The sequence below is a fragment of the Dunckerocampus dactyliophorus genome, chromosome 7, assembly GCF_027744805.1.
Source record: "Dunckerocampus dactyliophorus isolate RoL2022-P2 chromosome 7, RoL_Ddac_1.1, whole genome shotgun sequence".
In the NCBI taxonomy this organism is placed as follows: domain Eukaryota; kingdom Metazoa; phylum Chordata; class Actinopteri; order Syngnathiformes; family Syngnathidae; genus Dunckerocampus; species Dunckerocampus dactyliophorus.
The window spans coordinates 30,052,469-30,073,365 of NC_072825.1; the positions used below are offsets into that span (position 1 = coordinate 30,052,469).

A 20,897-nucleotide genomic window follows, 5' to 3' on the forward strand; every position below is an offset into this window, starting at 1 on the left:
GGCCGACATCATTGCAGCGCCCCAACGAATGGGAAAACTTTAAAATGTTTTTTCATTTTTAACTCGTATTGGTACATGTTTGTATATTTCTGACGTGTCCCTTTGGAGTGTTAAGTTGCTGCGTGATTGGCTCCTGCCAAAGAAAGAGCTACCGTTTCCTCACTGACTCGCAAGCAGCACTGTAAACAATTAGTAGTACTTCTGAAGTAAAGGAGTTGTCACGAGATTAGAATTTAGCTATAGATTAGCCGCAGGGCTCCACGTTCCAAGAATTTACAGTAACCTAGTTTTTAGTTATAATAACAATAACTAGGTTAACACAAACCCATCTGACTTGATTTGTGTGGTTTTCTGACAAAGGGGGGTTTTCTGTTTTTTTTTTTTTTGATGAGTTAAAAAAACACCCCCAAAAAATGCAGATAAAGGAATAACTTTTGCAAAACTTTCTAAACTATGTAAAGCTACACGACACACAGCCGGCCATGGCTTGCCGCCACATAGCGAAAATCAGTTGGATAAGCATCATTTCACTCTTTCAATACCACAGACGTATTTATATGTTTATTATATACATTGTTTATATGTTATATATTTTTTGCTGGGCAAGAGGTGATGACACAACTCTCCACTAATGAATTTCACTTCAGTCATTTGAAGCCATAAAAACGGCCACAAGCTTGCGGTGGACAGGTTGGTGCCCCTTTACTGCTTTGAATGTGAGCCTGCCTACTTTAGGCCGCTTCCTGTTTACTGTATAGTCTTCTCTTAGCACCCCTTTTATAGTGCAAAAAAGCCAAAGAAAAAGCAAAACTTAGATTAATGACTCCGTCTTTTTAATAATTGCTGAACTGACCTCTCGTGAGGTACGCTGACCGCAGGCCCTGTTCCTCTTTGCTCATCTTCCCCGTATTAGCCGGAGAGATGTTGTTCAAGGAGATCATTTCGACACAAGAAGCACTGATTCATCGTTAATGGAAGATATGACATTGTGTTTCGCCAACTACCCTGAGGTTTGTCTGCACAAGTGACACACAGGAAATGAGATTTGCATCGCTTGCATCAGTGCATCAGCACTTTGGAATGAATGGGAGGACGCACATTTATTTCCTTGTCTGAACCTAGAAAAGAATTAATATGCTAGGAGAAAAAAAAATCCCTGCAAAGACCAGTGAGGAGAGAATTCTTTTGAACGTTCACTTTGTAAAATAAGTTCACATGGCTTCATTTGTACGTCAGATCCCAACAACGTATTTATACGTCTTGGATTTAACTCCCAGGGCAGTCTTAAAAATGGCCACAAGGTGGCAGAAGTGTATTTGATAAGAGCTCGGCATGGATCATGTGAACGGACACATCACACATGACAGGAAGGAGGAAGTGAGAGAGCGCGGGGGAGTGTAGCGTGCAGATTATGCATTGTAGGGAAATTCTAATGCACGTGCACGCGTGCGCACGCATGCACACACACGCACACAGTTCAGTTCCAAATTGTAAATACTTCACGGTGTTGCATTTGTACACAAATTGTTATTTTGACGTAAAACAACCCCTTTTTGTGTTGTTTATGTTGGTATTAGTTGTTTAGATATTTGAGCTGTCACAATAGCAAAAAATATTTGCATCAAAGTGAAAGTTATTCTTGAAATAAAGCTTTTCTAGTCGGGAACTGATATTTTCCTGAAACTTACCTATGTTCTACTGCTGATTACTAAAGAATGGAAAGAGCAAAGTGCAAACTAACTTTTTTTGGTGATGAAAGACGGGAGTGTAATGTTTCTGTTGGTAGGTTCCATGTTTATATAACCATGCAACACAATATTCTGTGTGCCTTGAAAGATCAGTCAAAATAGTCTCAAATGGCCGGCTTTTGAAAAATGGCTGGCATTGAATGAGTGAAAAAGTGCATGCTTAAGTAGACGTCCACATAAAAGGTGAGCTCCAGTTTCTTTGGAAAACCGGTCAGTTCATGTCAACATGTGCTGTACTACTCTGAACTTCGTCATTATTGGCCACCGGAAGAAAGATTTGTGCATGTATGAAAGCTTTATTGTCATTGTAGTCAAGACATATCATGAAATTAGAGCAGCTCTGGTAACTAACGTGATAAAATATCTTAAAAATCCAAGAACGAAATAACAATAAATACATAAATAAATACATTTTTCCCTCAAAATACAAACACCCCATTATGTCAACATACATTATATTTTTTAAATGTTTGCAAATGAATTACAAATAAAAACAAAGAAATCGTATGTGCATAAGTATTGCCAGCTTTGCTGAGCAGCACAATTACAATGTTTTTTCATATTGTCATTAGGAGGTGTTTCGGGGAGAATTTTGAGGGGAAAAAAAGAATTGATTCCATTTTGGAATACGGCTGTGACATAACAAAATGTGGGAAAAGTGAAGCGCTGTGAATACCGATGCACAGTAATCCCTCACCACTTCATGGTTTGAATTTCACGGCTTTGTTCTATCACCGTTTTTCAAAAATATGTGAATTAATAAATCATGCTGTTTTGTGGTTGAATACAGTGTATCAAAAAATAGCATTCACGCATTCAGAAGATGCATTCAAAGACGTTATGATACGTAGCATTCTCCCCTTGTCACTAGGTTTCAGCAATCTTACTCAAATTTTGGGTGAGACACACGATTGTCGGAACAACAGGCTTTTATTGCAGGTTTGAATGATCTCACAACAGGCACAATAACCCCGAATAAAAACACGGGCTTCTGTTGCAGCCGTAAAACACGCAAAGCTAAAACTCAACTCTGAATCCTCGACGTCATTTCCTGTCCGCTCACCGCTCAGCTCCCCTAGCACTGGAACACATTCACAGCAACACACACGAGCACAAGTCTCATTTATATCTTAAATGGCTAACTTCCTGATATTGTCGACGATATTAGGGATATTAGGTAGTAGGAGTGTCAAGGTGACTATAGGGGTGTTATGTCATGTCTACAGGGCTCTAATAATGTTAAAAAAACATACGTAGAAGGTTGCAAACAGGTGTTTTATGCTGGAAGAAAATATTCCATTCCATAAATAAGGAATCCAACTTTGCGGAACCACAATCGGCACCAATCAACTGTACAAATAAATATGTCAGCAATGGCTAGTTTCAATTATGTCGACAGCCGCTTATGTCGACATTAGTCAGCCAGTCTGATGGGGGTCAACATAAACGGGTTCCACCTCTGCCCTATTCCGTATTTCCGGACTACTAATTTTTTTCATGGTTTGGCTGGTCCTGCGACTTATACTCCGAAGCGACTTATTTTTTTCTTCTTCATTGTGCATTTTTGGCTGGTGCGACTCCAGAGCAACTTATAGTCTGGAAAATACGGTAATGACAGGACACAAATAGACAAAAACACATTTAAACCTATGGACAATGTCCAGTTAGCTTAGCATGCATGTTCAAGAGGCTCAAACCCTGAACTGCCTTGCTGTGAGGCAGACGTGCTAACCACACGCTCCACTGTGCTCATAATCATTTTGTCTTCCCTTGCAGGTCTTCATCCATCCACCCAGGCCAGTTTGGGTATGGTAAGGTGCCCTTCTCTCTGCCGTTGCACCGGCCCAGTCGACAGGCTCGACACACTGTCAACAGCACGGACGCCATTTTGGCTTCAGCTGCACCTGAACTTGACGACGACAAGACCTTTAAGGGGGCGGAGGAGGTGGATGACGATGAGCCTGCAACCACTACCACCGCAGCCGCCACTACAGCAAAGCCACACTCACACAGGAGGACCAGATTCCCGGCTCCTCCCCACTTCCCGCCTCTCTCCTCCTCAACCAGTTTTCGCCGCGCGTTTGATTGGCGCTCCGCTGCCGCTTTCCCCTACTCCCCCTCTCGGTACCAGCTCTCACACAGGGAGAGGGCACCTCAGCCGGGCTTCGGTCACCAGCCCCCGCAACCTGCCAATGTGTACCCACTCCAGGACCCCCACGGAGGACATCATGGGGGGGACACGCGTGCCACTGGAGGAGCGAGGACACCACCACCAGACTTCAGATGCCCTGGGCCAGAGAAGGAATATCGCAGGTGCTTCTCACAGGTAAGGGGAAAGTAAAGGAATATAGTGTGTGTGTATGTGTGTGTGTGTGTGTGTGCGTGCGTATGCGTGTGCGTCCTACTGCAGTGGTTCCTAAAACTTTTTACAGTGGCGTCCCCCGTCAGATATTTTTATTGGTCCGACGTATCTTTTATTTCAGCCGGATGTTGGGATCCTTCCCTCTGAATGGGTTGACCTTCAGCTTCACTTTTGTACATTTGCAATCGCTTTGATTGAAATCTGCATATTAATTTGATGCCAAATTGAAACGATTAACAAACATGATAAAGCAGCATCCAAAGTACAAAAATGTACAGGCAGCGATAAAGCCTCATTTGCAGGGGAATCTCCACTCTCACGCACATACATTGACAGGTTTTCACCGTGTGGGGATTAGACTGCCAGTATCAGCTAAACCTTCAAGATGAAACACCCTTAATACACAACATAATCATCAAACTCACTGACTTATTCATAAAACTCACACAGAGCAATGAACAACTTCATGCTGTGTCTCCTTCCTTCTTCCTGCTACGACCATGTGCTCTGTGCTATGAGGCGTTCAGGTGCTCTCGTAATTGTGAGTCTTAGGCGCTAATTGTTTTTCATTTTTGTTCACCTATACACGCAAATCTCGATACCTTCCTTGTGAGGACATTTGTGTTCCTGAGGACATTTTGGTTGGTCCATACACGAAAAATACTTCCATGGGCTCATTAAACTGTGTGTGTGTGTGTGCGCATGTGTGTGTGTGTGTGTGTGCGCGTGTGTGTTTTGTCGTTCTGTGCTGTTTTGTGCAGCACAGCTCATGTGGTGCCACCTTCCTTGTAAGGACATTTCACTTTGGGAGGACAATTTGGCTGGTCCACATTGGAAAAATGCTAAACTGGGCTTTCACCACGGCGTGCGTGTGTGTGTGTCCCACTGTCATGATTAATGAACTTTTATGAAGGCAGTGTGTTGAAAGTTGAAGGCAATGAAGGGAACATGAAGGTCACAGAGTGTTTTGGAAGGTTGATCATTGCCTGGCTCCAACACTAGCCAGTTATCCATGAGCATTGGAATGGAACCTCCACCACCCTCACGTGTGTGTGGGGGTGTGTGTGGGGGTGTGTGTGTGTGTGTGTGTGTGTGTGTGTGTGTGTGTGTGTGTGTGTGTGCTTTGCAGTGATGGTACACATTGCCATGTACTTTTGTGGGGTGGAAGTGATGCTGGCGCTGTAAAAAGGGTCGGCTGTCCGACTCTACACACGGGTCGCAATGCCGAGTTGACCTCGCCGTAACTCCCGGTCGGTTTCGCCGAGACAAGAATGCCACGCTTGATTTCCCGCAATTAAAAGTGACATTCAGCGAGGACAAAAAGATGTCCAGTAATAGTTTTGAGGATGTTGACTGGATGTTTGAACGATATTTAGCTCAAGAGCACAGAAGCTGAGGTGAAATGTAACCTTTTGTCAGACATGCAAACCTGCTATTTCCACTACCATTATATTACGGGGGTACATTCATAGGGGGTACCTTCCGGGACCACCAGTGAATGGTGAAAACGATTGAGATTCCCGTAAAAATGTAGATTTTTGACACACAGCTCACTCCACTCCCCTCCAAACCCTCCTGCTAGCTTGCCGTTAACGTTCTCCTCCGATTGTGGCTCAACACCTGCAGTAAGGGTCTCCAGAACCCTCCCTTTCTCTTTTCAATATGCCAAATTAATTTAAAGCAGTGGTGTCCAAACTATGGCCTGGGGGCCATTTACAACACACAGTTCATTTTTTATTGGCCCATAGCACATTCTATAAATTAAATTAAACAAAAAAAACAGCAACAATGGGGAAAAAAAGCAAGAAAGTGTAATACGTGCTTTGTCACCAAAGAACAAAGCTAACACATGACATATAAAACTTCTTTTTTTTAGCCTTTTTTTACAAAATAAAAAGTAACAAAATGGCTACTACAACCTAACTTGTCCATATGCGACCCTCGGTGGAAATAGTTTGTACACACCCTGATTTAAAGTATACAATGTATAGGATAGGTACTCACCAGTCATGAATGATGATGAAAGACAGTGGTCATCAACCTTTTTGAGATCCCTGGTCTTGGCCGTGAACCTGCACAAGTCTTTTGTAACCGAGAGGTCACAAAAGACCCTACAACAACATCCAAAGAACTGCAGGCCTCACTTGCCTCAGTTAAGGTCAGTGTTCATGACTCCACCATAAGAAAGACACTGGGCAAAAACGGCCATCATACACAATCCTTAAGTTGCAACATGAACACATAGTGGTGTGAAAAAGTATGTGCCCCCTTCCTGATTGGTTATTTTTTTTGCCTGTCACACTTAGTAAATGTTTCAGATCATCAAACAAATGTAAATATTAGTCAATGACATCACAACTCAACACAAAATGCAGTTTTTTATTATTAAGAGAGAATAAAATCCAAACCTACATGGACCTGTGTGAAAAAGTGATTGACCCCCCCATTAAAACATAACTTAAGTGAGATGAATAGAGATCTATCAGTGTGGAAAAGGTTATAAAGTCATTTCTAAAGCTTTGGGACTCCAGCCAACCACAGTGAGAGCCATTATCCACAAATGGCCAAAACATGCAACAGTGGTGAACCTTCCCAGGAGTGACCGGCCAACCAAAATGACCCCAAGAGCGCAGACGACTAATCCGAGAGGTCACAAAAGACCCCACAACAACATCCAAAGAACTGCAGACCTCACTTGCCTCAGTTAAGGTCAGTGTTCATGACTCCACCATAAGAAAGACACTGGGCAAAAACGGCCTGCATGGCAGAGTTCCAAGACCAAAACCACTGCTGAACGAAAAGAACTTTAAGGCTCGTCTCAATTTCACCAGAAAACATCTTGATGATCCCCAAGACATTTGGGAAAATACTCTGTGGTCTGATGAGAAAAAAGTTTAACTTTTTGGAAGGTGTGTGTCCCATTACATCTGGCGTAAAAGTAACACCGCATTTCAGAAAAAGAACATCATATCAACAGTAAAATATAGTGGTGGTAGTGTGATGGTCTTCAGGACCTGGAAGACTTGCTGTGATGAATGGAAGCATGAATTCTGCTGAAGGAGAATGTCCGGCCATCTGTTGGTGACCTCAAGCTGAAAGCAACTTGGGTTCTGCAGCAGGACAATGACCCAAAACACACCAGCAAGTCCACCTCTGAATGGCTGAAGACTTTGGAGTGGTCTAGTCCAAGTCCTGACCTGAATCCTATTGAGATGCTGTGGCATGACCTTAAAAAGGAAAAGCCTCCAATGTGGCTGAATGACAACAATTGTGCAAAATTCCTCCCCAGTGCTGTAAGAGACTCATTGCAAGTTATCACAAACGCTTGATTGCAGTTGTTGCTGCTAATGGTAATGCTAAAGCACTTTAATATTAGTATAAAACGCCCAGGATGCACTAACACTAACCTTTTATATCAAGTAGGGGGCCACAAAATTTGAGACCCCTGCTTCTACCATGTCCAACACATATTTATTTTTAAATGCAAGTCTACGATTACAAAGCTTTTTCTTGTAAATGTAATTCAGTTATGAAGAGCAATGCGTTCCCGTCAGGCTCGTGTCCACTAGAAGCAGTTCTAGAAAGTATAATTCCTCCTCCACTGCCATGGGAATCGATCATGTCTGTGACTAATGTGGCATGTTGTGCACAAATGTAATAAAGAGCAGGAAAGTGATATGTAGAGGTTTGATCACGGTACAAAAATAGTCGTGGAGAAGCACAGCAGTGGTGGAGATAAGTCTCGCATGCACGTTTCAGCTCTTGCGGCTACTCATCACCTAGTGGAAGTCAGCTCTTGAGTTTGGAGGGGAGGGCGCCGGGCTGGCACTGTCAGGCTCTTGACTTTTCCCTGTTAAGATACTTCAGCAGCTCTCTCTCGCGCTTTTATCCTCCTGCTCTCCTACGCGACGCGCCCCACTGGGAAACAGATTTAGTCTCCTACGCCTGTGTGCCAACAGCGCTAATAGCTGTCCTGTGACGCCTTACATGCTGTATTTAGACGACTTTAGCCTGTGCTTAAGCCGCACTTGTTCCAGCAGCAGTCCACTCCTGGATCACCCTTCATTCAGCTCAGACTTTTATGAACCTGAAACAAAGAGTTAGGAAATAGTGCTACATTTCTCTAACAGTCTAGCAATGCTTCCTGCTAATCAACATTATACAGTAGAACCCGCTTATGTCCACAACCTGTCTAAGAGGACCAACTCAAGTCCTGCTCCGCCGTGCCCGCTTGAAGGAAAAGTGCACTTTTTTTGTCAATTTTACAGATCATCCACAATCCTTATGTGAGACATGAACACACGTCTCTCTCGTTTCTGTACATTCTAAAGATATAAAAACAGATAAAAAAGAGGCATCTAAGAATGCATGTAATGGGAAACACTTATTCTGCCCATAAGGCCTTCTGAAAAAACCTCAAAGAAGTGCCAACAACGCTCCACTTGCATATAATGTGACGTGCATATGAACCAAACTAGAGCCACATTGTTATTATTATTATTATTATTATTATGAACATTGTTACGCCAATCGAACTATGTTGGCGTACTGACACCTCGCCCAACCACACCAGCTAGCTACGAGCCGGCTAGTGACGAGATTCACCACACCCCGTTAACTGGTTCCAGACTTGACGGTGATAAGTGAATTTCCGAGAAGTAGGATTCAATTAAAAAAAAACTGAATATTTTTGTAGTTGGAGAAAACAAAATCTGTTCATGATGTTAGACATGAAATAACACCCCAGTAGTCACTTCTACATTCCTGTTACTCTTTGTTTACATCACATTGCGCAGGCTACGGTATCACTGCAGGGACATAAGAGACGGCAGCTGCTGGCAAAGCAAGCTGCTGAGCTAACTAGATAGCCGCTCCAATGTACTTAGTGTTTCAAACGAAGTGGGGAAGAAGGACAAAGAAGCCAAAAAATTACCACATCCACACAGAATGAGAGGAGAACTTTTTTTTCACTCGATCTCTGCCATGGTATGTCGGCTGGTCTCTGCTGGCTCAGTGGCTGGTCTCCATGCTAATAACAAGCCGTAGTCAAACACAAAACAGCTGTCTTTTATTCTTTTTTTTTTTTAAACACGATATAGTGAGAGAGTGATATTCGAACAGTGATACAGCAAGGGACGAATGTATCGCTCGTCTCAACGAGCAGTGGGTCCTGCTGTGCGCCGCCCCACCTAAGAGCACTCACAGGTGGCTTCGTTTTGCTTGTGACATAAAAAACACACAAAAATAATATACAGTATTTCTAACCATATTGGTTCTGCTTTTTGATGTTTTTTTGCTCAAATGTTGTCTCCCACAGCATCCATATTAATGACATGCACACACGTCATGGCCAATTATTTCGGCCAGGCTTGTGTTTGTGTGATTAAAGGAGTGAGCCAAAGTGAGAGTGACACTTCTTCTTATCTCCTAGGTGTGCGTGTGTCATAACACAGCACGCCTGAGGCCTCAACACAAGTCCGATTGTGTAGCGTGCACGTGTGCTTTTAATGTTACGTGGAAGAAATAGACCGGGACAGAGGAAATGGGGTGTGTGTGTGTGTGTGTGTGTGTGTGTTGAGTGTCAGAGTATAAGTAGGTGACGCAGGGAAGTAGCAGTGAAAGGGGGTTCTGTTTGGGGAGAATCGGTGGTAGTCGTAGTCGGTGGCAGGGTGAAGGTTGTGGTGCAGTTTGAGGTATAAATGAAGAAGAATGTCAATGAGAACGTTTAGCTGTGTGGAGAAATAGGTGGAAAAAACGTTGTTTAAAGCAGTGTGGAACATCTGTTAAATGATGCAAAGTCTCCTGATTTGACAAAGGAAACAGCACAAAATTGGTTGGCAACTCTTCCGAGCACTGATACCGGGTCAGTATGATTTGCAATCTACTTTCTTCTGTCCGTCTTTGTGAATTACAGAAATAAAGCTTCCTTCCTTGAGGGTAGCCAAGCACCACCCTTGATTGTATTATGAAAACATTCTTTAAGCAGAGGAGGGAGTGACTCTCATCAGCTTGTACCACTCTGCTGGGTATCCATCCATCCATGCCAGGGGATTTACTTAAAGCTGTGGTTGCTTTTGTTCATTTCCAAGTCTGACATTTCTCCAAGACGCTACGCTGGTGTTGCTGACGTTGGTGTCCTCCTGTCCCACGCCTTCATGTTACTACGTTGTATGTGATATTTGGCATCTGTGACATTACGTGCACTGTATATGTCAAAAGTGGGAATAGGCGTGGACAAACACAGCTCATTAGCATTAAAGCTACAGACACACAAAACGGCATGTTCCCGGTAGGGCAGGGGTAGAGATCCTACGGCTCGGGAGCCAGATGTGGCTCTTTTGATGACTGCATCTGGTTCTCGCGCATTTCTTAACACGATAAAATTTAATTTGAAATTTTTCTTCGCTTACATTTTAAAATAAAACATGACAGGAATCACAGTGTGAAAAACAACCTTCAAAATATTACATTTTACGCATATTAATCCATCCATCCATTTTCTACCACAATGTGGGTGGCCAGAGCCAATGCCAGCTGTCCTTCCCATATGTTCCGGGTCGTTTACCTTCACTGAAGACGTGATTCTTGATGTGAGCGTTCCCAAAGACACAATGTGGCAGTGAGACACAACACGGACACCATCTTTCTGTTTTGTCTTGAGTTACTTCTTGAATTCAATATTTTTTGATTAGATCCATTCAATTTTAGAATACCGTAAATCACGGGGTGTATAAACCGCACCCGTGTATAAACCGCACCCCCATTTTCAGGCTCACGGCGGGGAAAATTTTGTTTTTATTACATAAATACTTGCCAACTCTTTCATCTCAAATCAAGGTACTAAGCAATTTCAAAAAGAAGAAGAAAGGAGAAATCTGCCGTCCATCAATTCATCTGCAATGGAGTTCATGTAAGAAAAGTTTGCCGTCAACTTGCCGATGATGTCCGCTCTCCAACGCCGGAAGACTGACTCGTCCACACGGTGCTGCCGTCCTGCTGCCCCGTTCCCCAAGTCTTCTGCATACCGGCAGACGGAGAGTTTGAATGCTGCTGTCAAAGATCGCCGTTGCATTGTAGCTATAGCTGCTTTAGCTTTAGCCTTGATTTAACGGTAGCTAATGTTGGTTTAGCGGTGACGCGAGCGGTGACGCGAGCGGAGTTCTGCGCATGCGCATCAGCTATCCATGTATTGTACATAACACTGCATTGCTTCAGTGTGAATTTGAAAAACTCCAACGTTGTATTGTATTTTACATTGGAAGCTTAGGTTAGCTTCAGTGTATATAGATGGTTTCACTGTGTGAAAATGCAGACACACAGCAGTCAGATAAGTGAAAAAGGAATTGCACTTTTAGCAACTGTACAGCAGAGGGCGCTAAAGTCAAAGCAACTGTCTGACCCACAGATGGCTATTCTAAAGTCTGCTTCTGGTCAATTTCTGTCTGGTCACAGACTTGTCATCGTGTATAAACCGCACCCCGATTTTTGGCGTCTTACCGGTGGAAAGCGAGCGCGGTTTATACACCGTGATTTACGGTAATAGCATGGGTTTTCATGCCAGGGCTAGATAAGCAGTCATCGCTGCTCACTGGTGCAATTACTGACAATTTTGTGTGTATGTGTTCTCATCACAACACAGTATCAGGAAATGTTATTGGCAGCGGTTCAGAAAACTTGCTGTGGGGGTCAGGGGTGGGATAAAAATCCTAACTTTATGTCACTCGTATTGTATTTTTGTTTATTTATGTGCATGGCTCAGATCAAGGGTACCCTTTGCTGTCTTCAACTTCACTTGAGTAGTATTTGAAATTGCTGTTCTAACAATGTGTACTATCCCTATCACGCTGACGTTTATAGAGTGAGGAAGCTTACCAAACCATAAATTAATGTTGTAAAAAAGTGTCAATATTTGGACATTGAAATGTTACATGTAAAGCATGTCTACTTTTGTTGTGAAATTAACAATATTTTCTGTGATAATTTTGTCATGATTTCTCCTTAGAATTAAAGAATGATGTCTGAAATTGGTTTCTAATGTGTTTTATTCAAATATTCTCAGTGTAAAAAAAAAATAACTGTCGTGTAACCATGAGTGAAAAGTACATTACCTTCGTGTCCGCCTGCCGATGAAAATTTTGAAGAGCATAATTCCATGGAAAAACAAACCCCATGATGATTACAATGGTATATATTCATGGAATAATTACTCAACTCTGCAACTAAAGTGATTGTTTGTGTATAAAAGAGTAAAATAAGATTATTTGAACAAAAGTCTAACACACCTAAATTTCGTGTCAGGCCAGTAATGTACGTACACTTCGAGCTCACAGCGTAAATTGTGTATTGCTAGTAAATATTGAATTAGAAAATAAAAAGTGCCTTCTTGGGCCAAACAAAACTTGTCCTTCCGCCGGTTATTTGCCAAATACGCGTTCAGCAGGGGAATGTTTCACCGTGTCAGCCATTTTGTGTTAGCGTAATGTACGTTCAGTCACGACCTCGGCAGCATCAAGCAGCATCATTCAATTCGACGAGCAATCGGCGGTTTAACAACTATTGTCAAGTCTAAGGTAAGATTTTTTCATTTTTATATATTGGAGAAGATCTTTATGCACTTTGAAATGATTTTTTTCATCGGGTGAGTTACAAATGTTGTGTTTATCGAGCAGTGTAACTCGTTTTGACAGCCATTGTTTTTACCTCTCGTAGGTAAAAAAACACACAAAGTGGGCAAAATTATTCATCATTACCAGTCGGATTTTACTTACTTTTATCCGTCGTATTATATGTCGTTGACATTTATCCGAACCAAATAAATTCTAGCGTGTTCGTTGATAAATTGCTTCGTATTTAACCCGGAAGTGATCGGCGTGTCCCTCATGGGAGGTCAAAGATGGCCTTATAATTTTAGGTCTTTAGCATGATAATTCAAGAACCGATCACTCACTGATTCACTGAATCCTGGCTCATGTTGCCACAGTGCTGCAATGATTAGCTTGTATTGTGGAGTTGATAGGTCAAAGTTGATGTCATTTCAGTCTTAAGAACGCTGATGGGATTTGTAGTCTTTTCACTGATACAACAATGGCATGGGAACGACTGAAGGTCCATTTTTCTTTGCCATATTTTCAGAGCTTTAACTCATGATCTAGATTTGTCACTTGTTTTTATTTACTTTATGATACTCTCTCAAATATAAGTTACTTTTCTAACAAAAGTCAAACCTATGCAGAGATAACAGCATAAAGTGGACACGGACTTACAGTATGTGCATTACATTGAAGAAAGAGTGAACTTGGGAGGGTTGCTATGGGAAATGGAAGATGTCTCCAGCTCTGGTATGTTGGGTGTGTGTTTTGCAATGTTTGAAGTTTGTGTTTATAACATTACCAAGGTCTATCCACCAGTTTGACATTTGACCCAAAATGTAACACTTGGGTACCCTTGATCTGAGCCATGCACTTCTATATTTTTTTGTTTATTTATGTCTAAATTCCATTATTTTGGACAGCACACTTCCAATACACTATTGTGGCACCATTTAATATAGTGACAAAATACTATAGTTAACATAAAGGTTGTTTTCTTCTGACTGAAAACGTGAAATTTGAAGACTGTACCTCCTAAAAACAGAGCCGAAGCGTATAGCCATTTGACCTTTGATCTCCGTAACCTGAACTCTTTTGTGTTGGGCATTATTTCAAATGAATAGGGTTCTTTCTAATGCCCTTGAAGGTGGATTGAGTAGTGTGACAATGGATGCTTGGAGGGATGGACTGGGACAGAGTCCTCTGTAGACACGTTGCTTTGTGGGGAATCAAACAACGGGGGAGCAGGTCAGTTGCAGCAGTATGCAAGGATGTGCCAGAAGAAAAAAGTGATTCATGGAAAAGTGTGTGTCGGACAGGGAAGGGGAAAGGTGGAATTTGAGAAGAAACCGCCAGAAGAAGCAGACATGTCATTTCAACACTCGTAAAAAAAAACAAAAAAAAAAGGATGCAGATCCTGCTGGAGCCTCCTCTTCATAGTAAATGTTTACATGCTATCACTGAGACGTTGCAAGAAGCCCACCTAAGTGGAAGATGCATGTCAACACGCGCTCGTGCAGACATAACACGCTACTGACGCTACCAGGCACGCTCACCTGGCTTCTGTCTAACCATGATGTCATAATTGGGGCGTTGTTACACAGGAAACATATTATTACCAGCCCGCTTTTTAATAAAACTCTCTCGAATGGGTTGCAGCACGCATGCAACACTCGTGCACATGTTCTCATTCTTTGCTTTTCGGATGTTAACAAGTGTTGTGTGTCTGCTACTCTACAAAAGAACACCCGCCTCTGATCATTACGGGCTGGGCAAATATTTCTTTCAAAGTCACCTTTTATGTACAAAAATCGAATGGTACTCGGGGGAGTTCAAAGCAAACTTAGTGCTCGTGAAATATAGCAGAAGTCCCAACATGTGTCTTTAATCAATTGGGGTGCAGAGCTTCTGGAATGGCATAGTGTGCCCATTTTCTTAAAGCCAAAGATAGAATATTTGAATTAAATAATTAGATTCATTGATATTTTTGCCAATATTTTTCACTAATGTAGATGGCAGAAAAAAATACAACTGAACGCCTGTAACTGATGACACCATATTGCTTTTTCAACAGCAAACTATCTAGACTTAATCAACAGTGCCTCTGCTGGTCACAGCCAAGTAGTGCACGCCGTCTTGTTACAAGTACTGTATAATTTACAATCAATTATTCAGTGATTGACATGTGACTGTAACTGAAAGATGCACAAAGAGTGGACGTAGAAACCAACCAATCATTGTTGCTTTGTGTATGAACATGCAGGGCGACCTGGGTTTGCGTGTTTTTCAGTTGACGTGAGAAATGTTCCCATGGTTTGCTTACATTTTCCGGTTAGCGTACAATACAGCGAGCGTCTAGTCGCGTTATGTATACACTGCCAGAGACCAACTGTGTTTTCGATGTATTTTTATCACAAAACGTCCTGAGAGTCTAACAAGGAAGCTAGCTTGCTAACAAAATGGCACCCGGAGCCGGAAGTCATCAGCTGTTGACTCAAAAATGGTAACACCAAACACCTTTTTGTAGTTTTACATGCATAAAACAATTCTGAATCCGTACAAATCATGAATGAAAGGGATAAAGGAACGTTTAAGGTTAAGTTTATCTTCACTGAAGACGTGATTCTTGATGTAATGTATTACTGTTTTGTCATGAGTTATTTCTTGAATTCAATATTTTTTATTAGATCCATTCTAGGAGTCTTAGAACAATAGCATGGGTTTTCATGCCAGGGCTAGATAAGCAACATCGCTGCTCACTGGTGCAATTACTGACATACAAAAAACATACTTGTGGCCAATTTTGTGTATGTATGTGTTGTATCATAGTCATCACAACACAATATTAAGGAATGTTATTATTGTGTTGTTGTTGTGAATATGTCACTTTCTTGGCTTTGCTGTGAGTTCATGGCTGCATGTATTTGATTCTGGATCCCGGAGCGCAACGTCCTGACGTCGCAGCCAAGATGGCAGCGGTTCGGAAGGGGCGGGTCCAAATCCTAACTTTATGTCACTCGCATTTTATTTTTGTTTATTTATCTATGACAGCAGTGTAACAAAAATGTTTTATTAAGTGAGTACTTTCATTTTGCTATTGTTTTTTCCAAACATTCATTTCAAAGTTGGTGGGTTTCATCAACTTGGCGTCGTACGAGGACGATTCATTTCAAAAATGACACATGACATTGACGCAACATACATGACGAGCTCCAAAACAAACCGTGATTATCGTGAGGATAGTTTGTGTGACACTGATTCTTTTGCCGACTATGAAGAAGAAAGTAAGTAAAATCTGATAATATTATGAAATAATCCACAGTCCTAATCTGAAAATACAGTCGGTCCTCTCTACATTGCGGTTTGAGTATCGCGCCCTCACTCTTATTAGGGTTTGACAAAAATGAGTTAAGTAATAAATGATCGCGATATATACTGTACTTCCTATACTTCTTCTTGGCCTAAATTAAGCATTTTCAAGCATAAAAACTAAACTACAAATACAAGGCAGAAGAAGCATTCTAATTGTGAATGTAGTATTCTACACTGGCCACTAGGTGTCAGTAATTATCACTTATTCTCTTTATGTCACAAGTAAATACGTAACTGTGCATGCTATTGCTATTTCCGGTTCTGTCAACAACCGCTAATGTTGACGTGAGTCAGCCAATCCCAGGGATGCCTACTTAAGTATTTCAATACCAAAGACATATTTATAGGTTTTTATAATCCCGAACGCCCGATTCCAAAAACATATTTATACGTCTTTTATGTTTGGGCAAAAAGAGGTGATGATGCAACTGCACACGAATGGATGTCACTTTTACAGCAGTTTTACGCCATAAAAACGGCCACAAGGCGGCAGAAGTGCATTTGATAAGAGGTCGGCATGTGAATTTGAATGGAAACAACATATGTGACAGCACGGAGGAAGTGGAAGAACGTGGAGGAATGTATTGTGCAGAAGTTTTAATGCACGCACACGCGTGCACACACACAGTTAAAATGTGAAAATTGTAAATAGTTTATGGTTTTATATTTGTAAATAAATTATTTTGATGTAAAACAACCCATTTTTGTGGTGTTTATGTTGGTATAGTTGTTTAGATATTTGAGCTGTCACAAAAGCAAAAAAAAAAATTGCGTCAAAGTGAAAGTTATGCTTGAAATGTATCTTTTCACAAAAAGCTGGTTCTCTCCCTTTTTTAGTTGGGAACTGATATTTTCCTGAAACTTACCTATGTTCTACTGCTGATTACTAAAGAACGGAAAAAGGTAGGAAGTAACTTTTTTTCTGATGAAAGACGAGAGTCTAATGTTCCTTTTTGGTAGGTTCCATGTTTATATAACAATACAACACAATATTCTGTGGGCCTTGAAAGATCAGTCAAACTCGGCTAAAATGGCTGCTACTGAATGGGTTGCCTTGATTGATTGAGTTAAGCGTTTTCAAGCATAAAAATGGCGAAATGAACTAACTAACTAAATGAACTAAAATACAAATACAAGGCAGAAAAACACATTCTAATTGTGAATGTAGTATTCTACATTGGCCACTAGGTGTCAGTAATCACTCATTCCAAAGTCCCAAGTAAATCAGTGTGCATGCTACGGCTACGTCCGGTTCTTTCAACAACCACTAATGTCGACTTGGGTCACCCAGTGGAGGGATGTCTAAATGGGTTGGACTGTACTTAAGACCAGGGTCAGTAAAAATATGTTCCAGTATGACAGCTAACTAATGGAAACTACAACATGACCCATGTTTTTCTGGTCTCAGTTGCTAGTAGAGGGTCCTGTTTATCACAACAGGATGTTCTTTATTTATAAATAATGCAATGCAGGACATGCTTGAGGGCGTGACCACCTCATGACTACCAAGCTGACTCTAACCCTGACCCCCCCAGGGTTGTAGAAAACCAGCATGTTGGAACAACAATGTGGAAAAACACGAGTTTACAAACCAGAGAGTGACTGCATTCTTGCGCTATTCTACGTTTGAGGCAGAAGTGCACATGAAAGAGCTTCTATGTGCACGGAGGAGCCATGGAAGAAGAGCATTAAATCACTTTGGTGTGGAGAAAACAATGTTGACTTGTTATGCGGAAGGCTCCGGAACATTGGGAACGCAGGCGGAGTTCCGCTTTCAGTCTTTTCAGTTCGCAGGCTGATCTTATTTTTTACCAAACATGTCCTTGTGCCGTTTGGTTGTTTTGTGCCTGGTATCTTCTGGGGTCCCTGAGTGGGACAGTATATCAGTGTCTCAGTTCCAGAGGCAAAGGGCAGCATCCTTCACTGCTGCTCAGCTTTTGTTGCTGATAGATGATGTCTTTCCCTAAGACCACTCCTGACTTCCTGCGGCGGGGGTCACGGCCGGGCCTGTGGTGTTTCCCTCGGAGGACAAACAATGCATTCACACGCATACAACAAAAAGTGATTGATCATGAAACTTTAGCCTTTGATTCTGTTTCTTCATTGCATCACGTGTGTGTGTGGGTGTGTGTGTGTGTGTGTGTGTGTGTGTGGCCACTTGTTGCCAGCGTGTTCTCAGAGAAATATGTGTATAACAGAGAAAGGACAGGGTGAGTTGGCAAATTGCAAGAAAAAAAACGCACAAATGATACTTTAGCTTTTGGATCACTAGCCTGTAGTGAATATACCGTAATATTGATGATAGGTGAATGGATAGATGATGCACAGATCCATAGACAGATGGACAGGTGAATGCATGGGCGGATGGACAGGTGAATGCATGGACGGATCGGTGAGGGAAAATATACAGTGGTGTGAAAAAGTGTTTGCCACCTTCCTGATTTCTTAGTTTTTCCATGTTTGTCTCAATTAAATGTTTCAGATCATCAAACAAATGTTAATATTAGTCAATGACAACACAACTCAACACAAAATGCAGTTTTTAAATGAAACTTTTTATTATTAAGGGAGAATAAAATCCAAAGCTACATGGCCCTGTGTGAAAAAGTGATTTCCCCCTAAAGCTAATAAGTGGTTGTACTGATCTGTATTATATATCTGGATAGCTCATTGGCGATGACTTGTGAAGCCACACGGCCGCCATATTGCCACTCACAAGAAACACTTCTCGGACAAGCTTTTGCATTTGTGGTGAACTTCTTTTATTAATTCGGATTGGACACAAATGTTGCCTTAAGATGCTTGCATGTGCAGCTATTAACTGCACAAATCGCCAGTTCAAAGGCTGTGGACGAACATTTCACCTGTAAGTATGATTGAAATGTAGATTTATGATTGATCATTTAAGGGTTTTGCACTGTCGATCTCTCAGATATTTTCGATCGTGTAAAATTCCTCTGATTAAATGTATGTCCAGAATTGATACGTTTATATAGCTCTATAATAGCTAAGAGGAAATGTACGTACTTTTTTGTTCTATCATGATATATGTATTTCTTTAAGGGACGAAGGTTGCGTTACTTGAAGGAATGGGAGAATCTCAGTGCTTCCATGATGCTTACCAGGCGTTGTATACAGTGCAGTTAGCAAGCCAGTTTGCATACAATTGACCCGGCATGACCCTTCATTTGGATAAACAACCATTTTTTATTTGCTGCTGAATGACTGACGTAAAAGGATTCATTCATATGATATGTTCTGGAAAATAATATTACTGAACATGCATAGCGGTATGTTTGAGATTGCTAACAACGTATTGTTTTACCCAAAGCATATGGTTTTGTTTCAGTGTTGTTTTTTTCTGTGTGTGTGTGTGTGTGTGTGTGTGTGTGTTTATGGTTCTTACACATTATGGTTATCACATATTATTCCTGTGGTTTTTGGTCAAATATATTTCAATATCAGAAAAGAGCTTATTTCTATTTCATAACACAAACAAAAAAATCAGCAAAATGTGAAATGATTTTAAAACTTGTCTCTTATATGATTCATATTTTGTACAGACGAGAGCATAGTGAATTGTATGAAAGTAAGAATAAAAGTAAAGGATCATGACCATGGATTTTAGTGGAAAAAAGGGATGGGATATGCAGTTCAAATGAAAATCTCTTTCTAGAGGAGTAAAACTATCATTGCTATAGGGGAGTGCTGAGCCAGGGTGCACAGTAGAATTTTGTCCCAAAGGCAATGAGAATTGGAAGGGAAAAAGTACATTTAATATAGCAAAAGATAGAGAATAACGTATCAAATGGTTTTTAAGGGACGAAGGTTGCGTTACTTGAAGGAATGGGAGAATCTCCCCGCTTTTGAATGTAAAATATAGATGTTCTGCTAGCCTCTTCATCTGCTTTGTACACTTTGTACAGTCGAGATGTGAGTGGTAAGATAGCGTCTCTTTGGCTTCAGCGGCTTGCACGAGCGCGTGCGACGTATGATCTAATCAGATATATCATACAGATCAGTGGTTGGGCCCCCCTTAGCAGCAACAACTGCAATCAAGCGTTTGTGATAACTTGCAATGAGTCTCTTCCAGCACTGGGGAGGAATTTTGTACAATTGTTGTCATTCAGCCACATTGGAGGCTTTTCCTTTTTAAGGTCATGCCACAGCATCTCAATAGGATTCAGGTCAGGACTTGGACTAGACCACTCCAAAGTCTTCAGCCATTCAGAGGTGGACTTGCTGGTGTGTTTTGGATCATTGTCCTGCTGCAGAACCCAAGTTGCTTTCAGCTTGAGGTCACCAACAGATGGCTGGACATTCTCCTTCAGCAGAATTCATGCTTCCATTCATCACAGCAAGTCTTCCAGGTCCTGCAGACCATCACACTACCACCACCATATTTTACTGTTGCTATGATGTTCTTTTTCTGAAATGCGGTGTTACTTTTACGCCAGATGTAATGGGACACACACCTTCCACAAAGTTCAACTTTTGTCTCATCAGACCACAGAGTATTTTCCCAAAGGTCTTGGGGATCAACAAGATGTTTTCTGGCAAAAATTTGATGTGCCTTAATGTTCTTTTTATTCAGCAGGGGTTTTGGTCTTGGGACTCTGCCATGCAGGCCGTTTTTGTGCAGTGTCTTTCTTATGGTGGAGTCATGAACACTGACCTTAACTGAGGCAAGTGAGGCCTGCAGTTCTTTGGATGATGTTGTGGGGTCTTTTGTGACCTCTTGGATGAGCGCTCTTGCGGTCATTTTGGTTGGCCAGCTGGCAATCACCTTTTCACACAGGGCCATGTAGGTTTGGAATTTTTTTGTCC

General features: G+C 41.5%; 1 protein-coding gene across 3 annotated transcripts in view; it reads left to right on the forward strand.

The window, feature by feature from the left end:
* Positions 1 to 20,897, forward strand: part of adamtsl4 (ADAMTS-like 4) — a 90,232-nt gene that overhangs the window by 12,069 nt on the left and 57,266 nt on the right. For all 3 annotated transcript variants that reach the window (XM_054781222.1, XM_054781221.1, XM_054781224.1), the window contains one exon: positions 3,525 to 4,074. In XM_054781222.1, the coding sequence (XP_054637197.1) occupies positions 3,525 to 4,074 (550 nt within the window). The remainder of the gene's footprint in view (positions 1 to 3,524; positions 4,075 to 20,897) is intronic.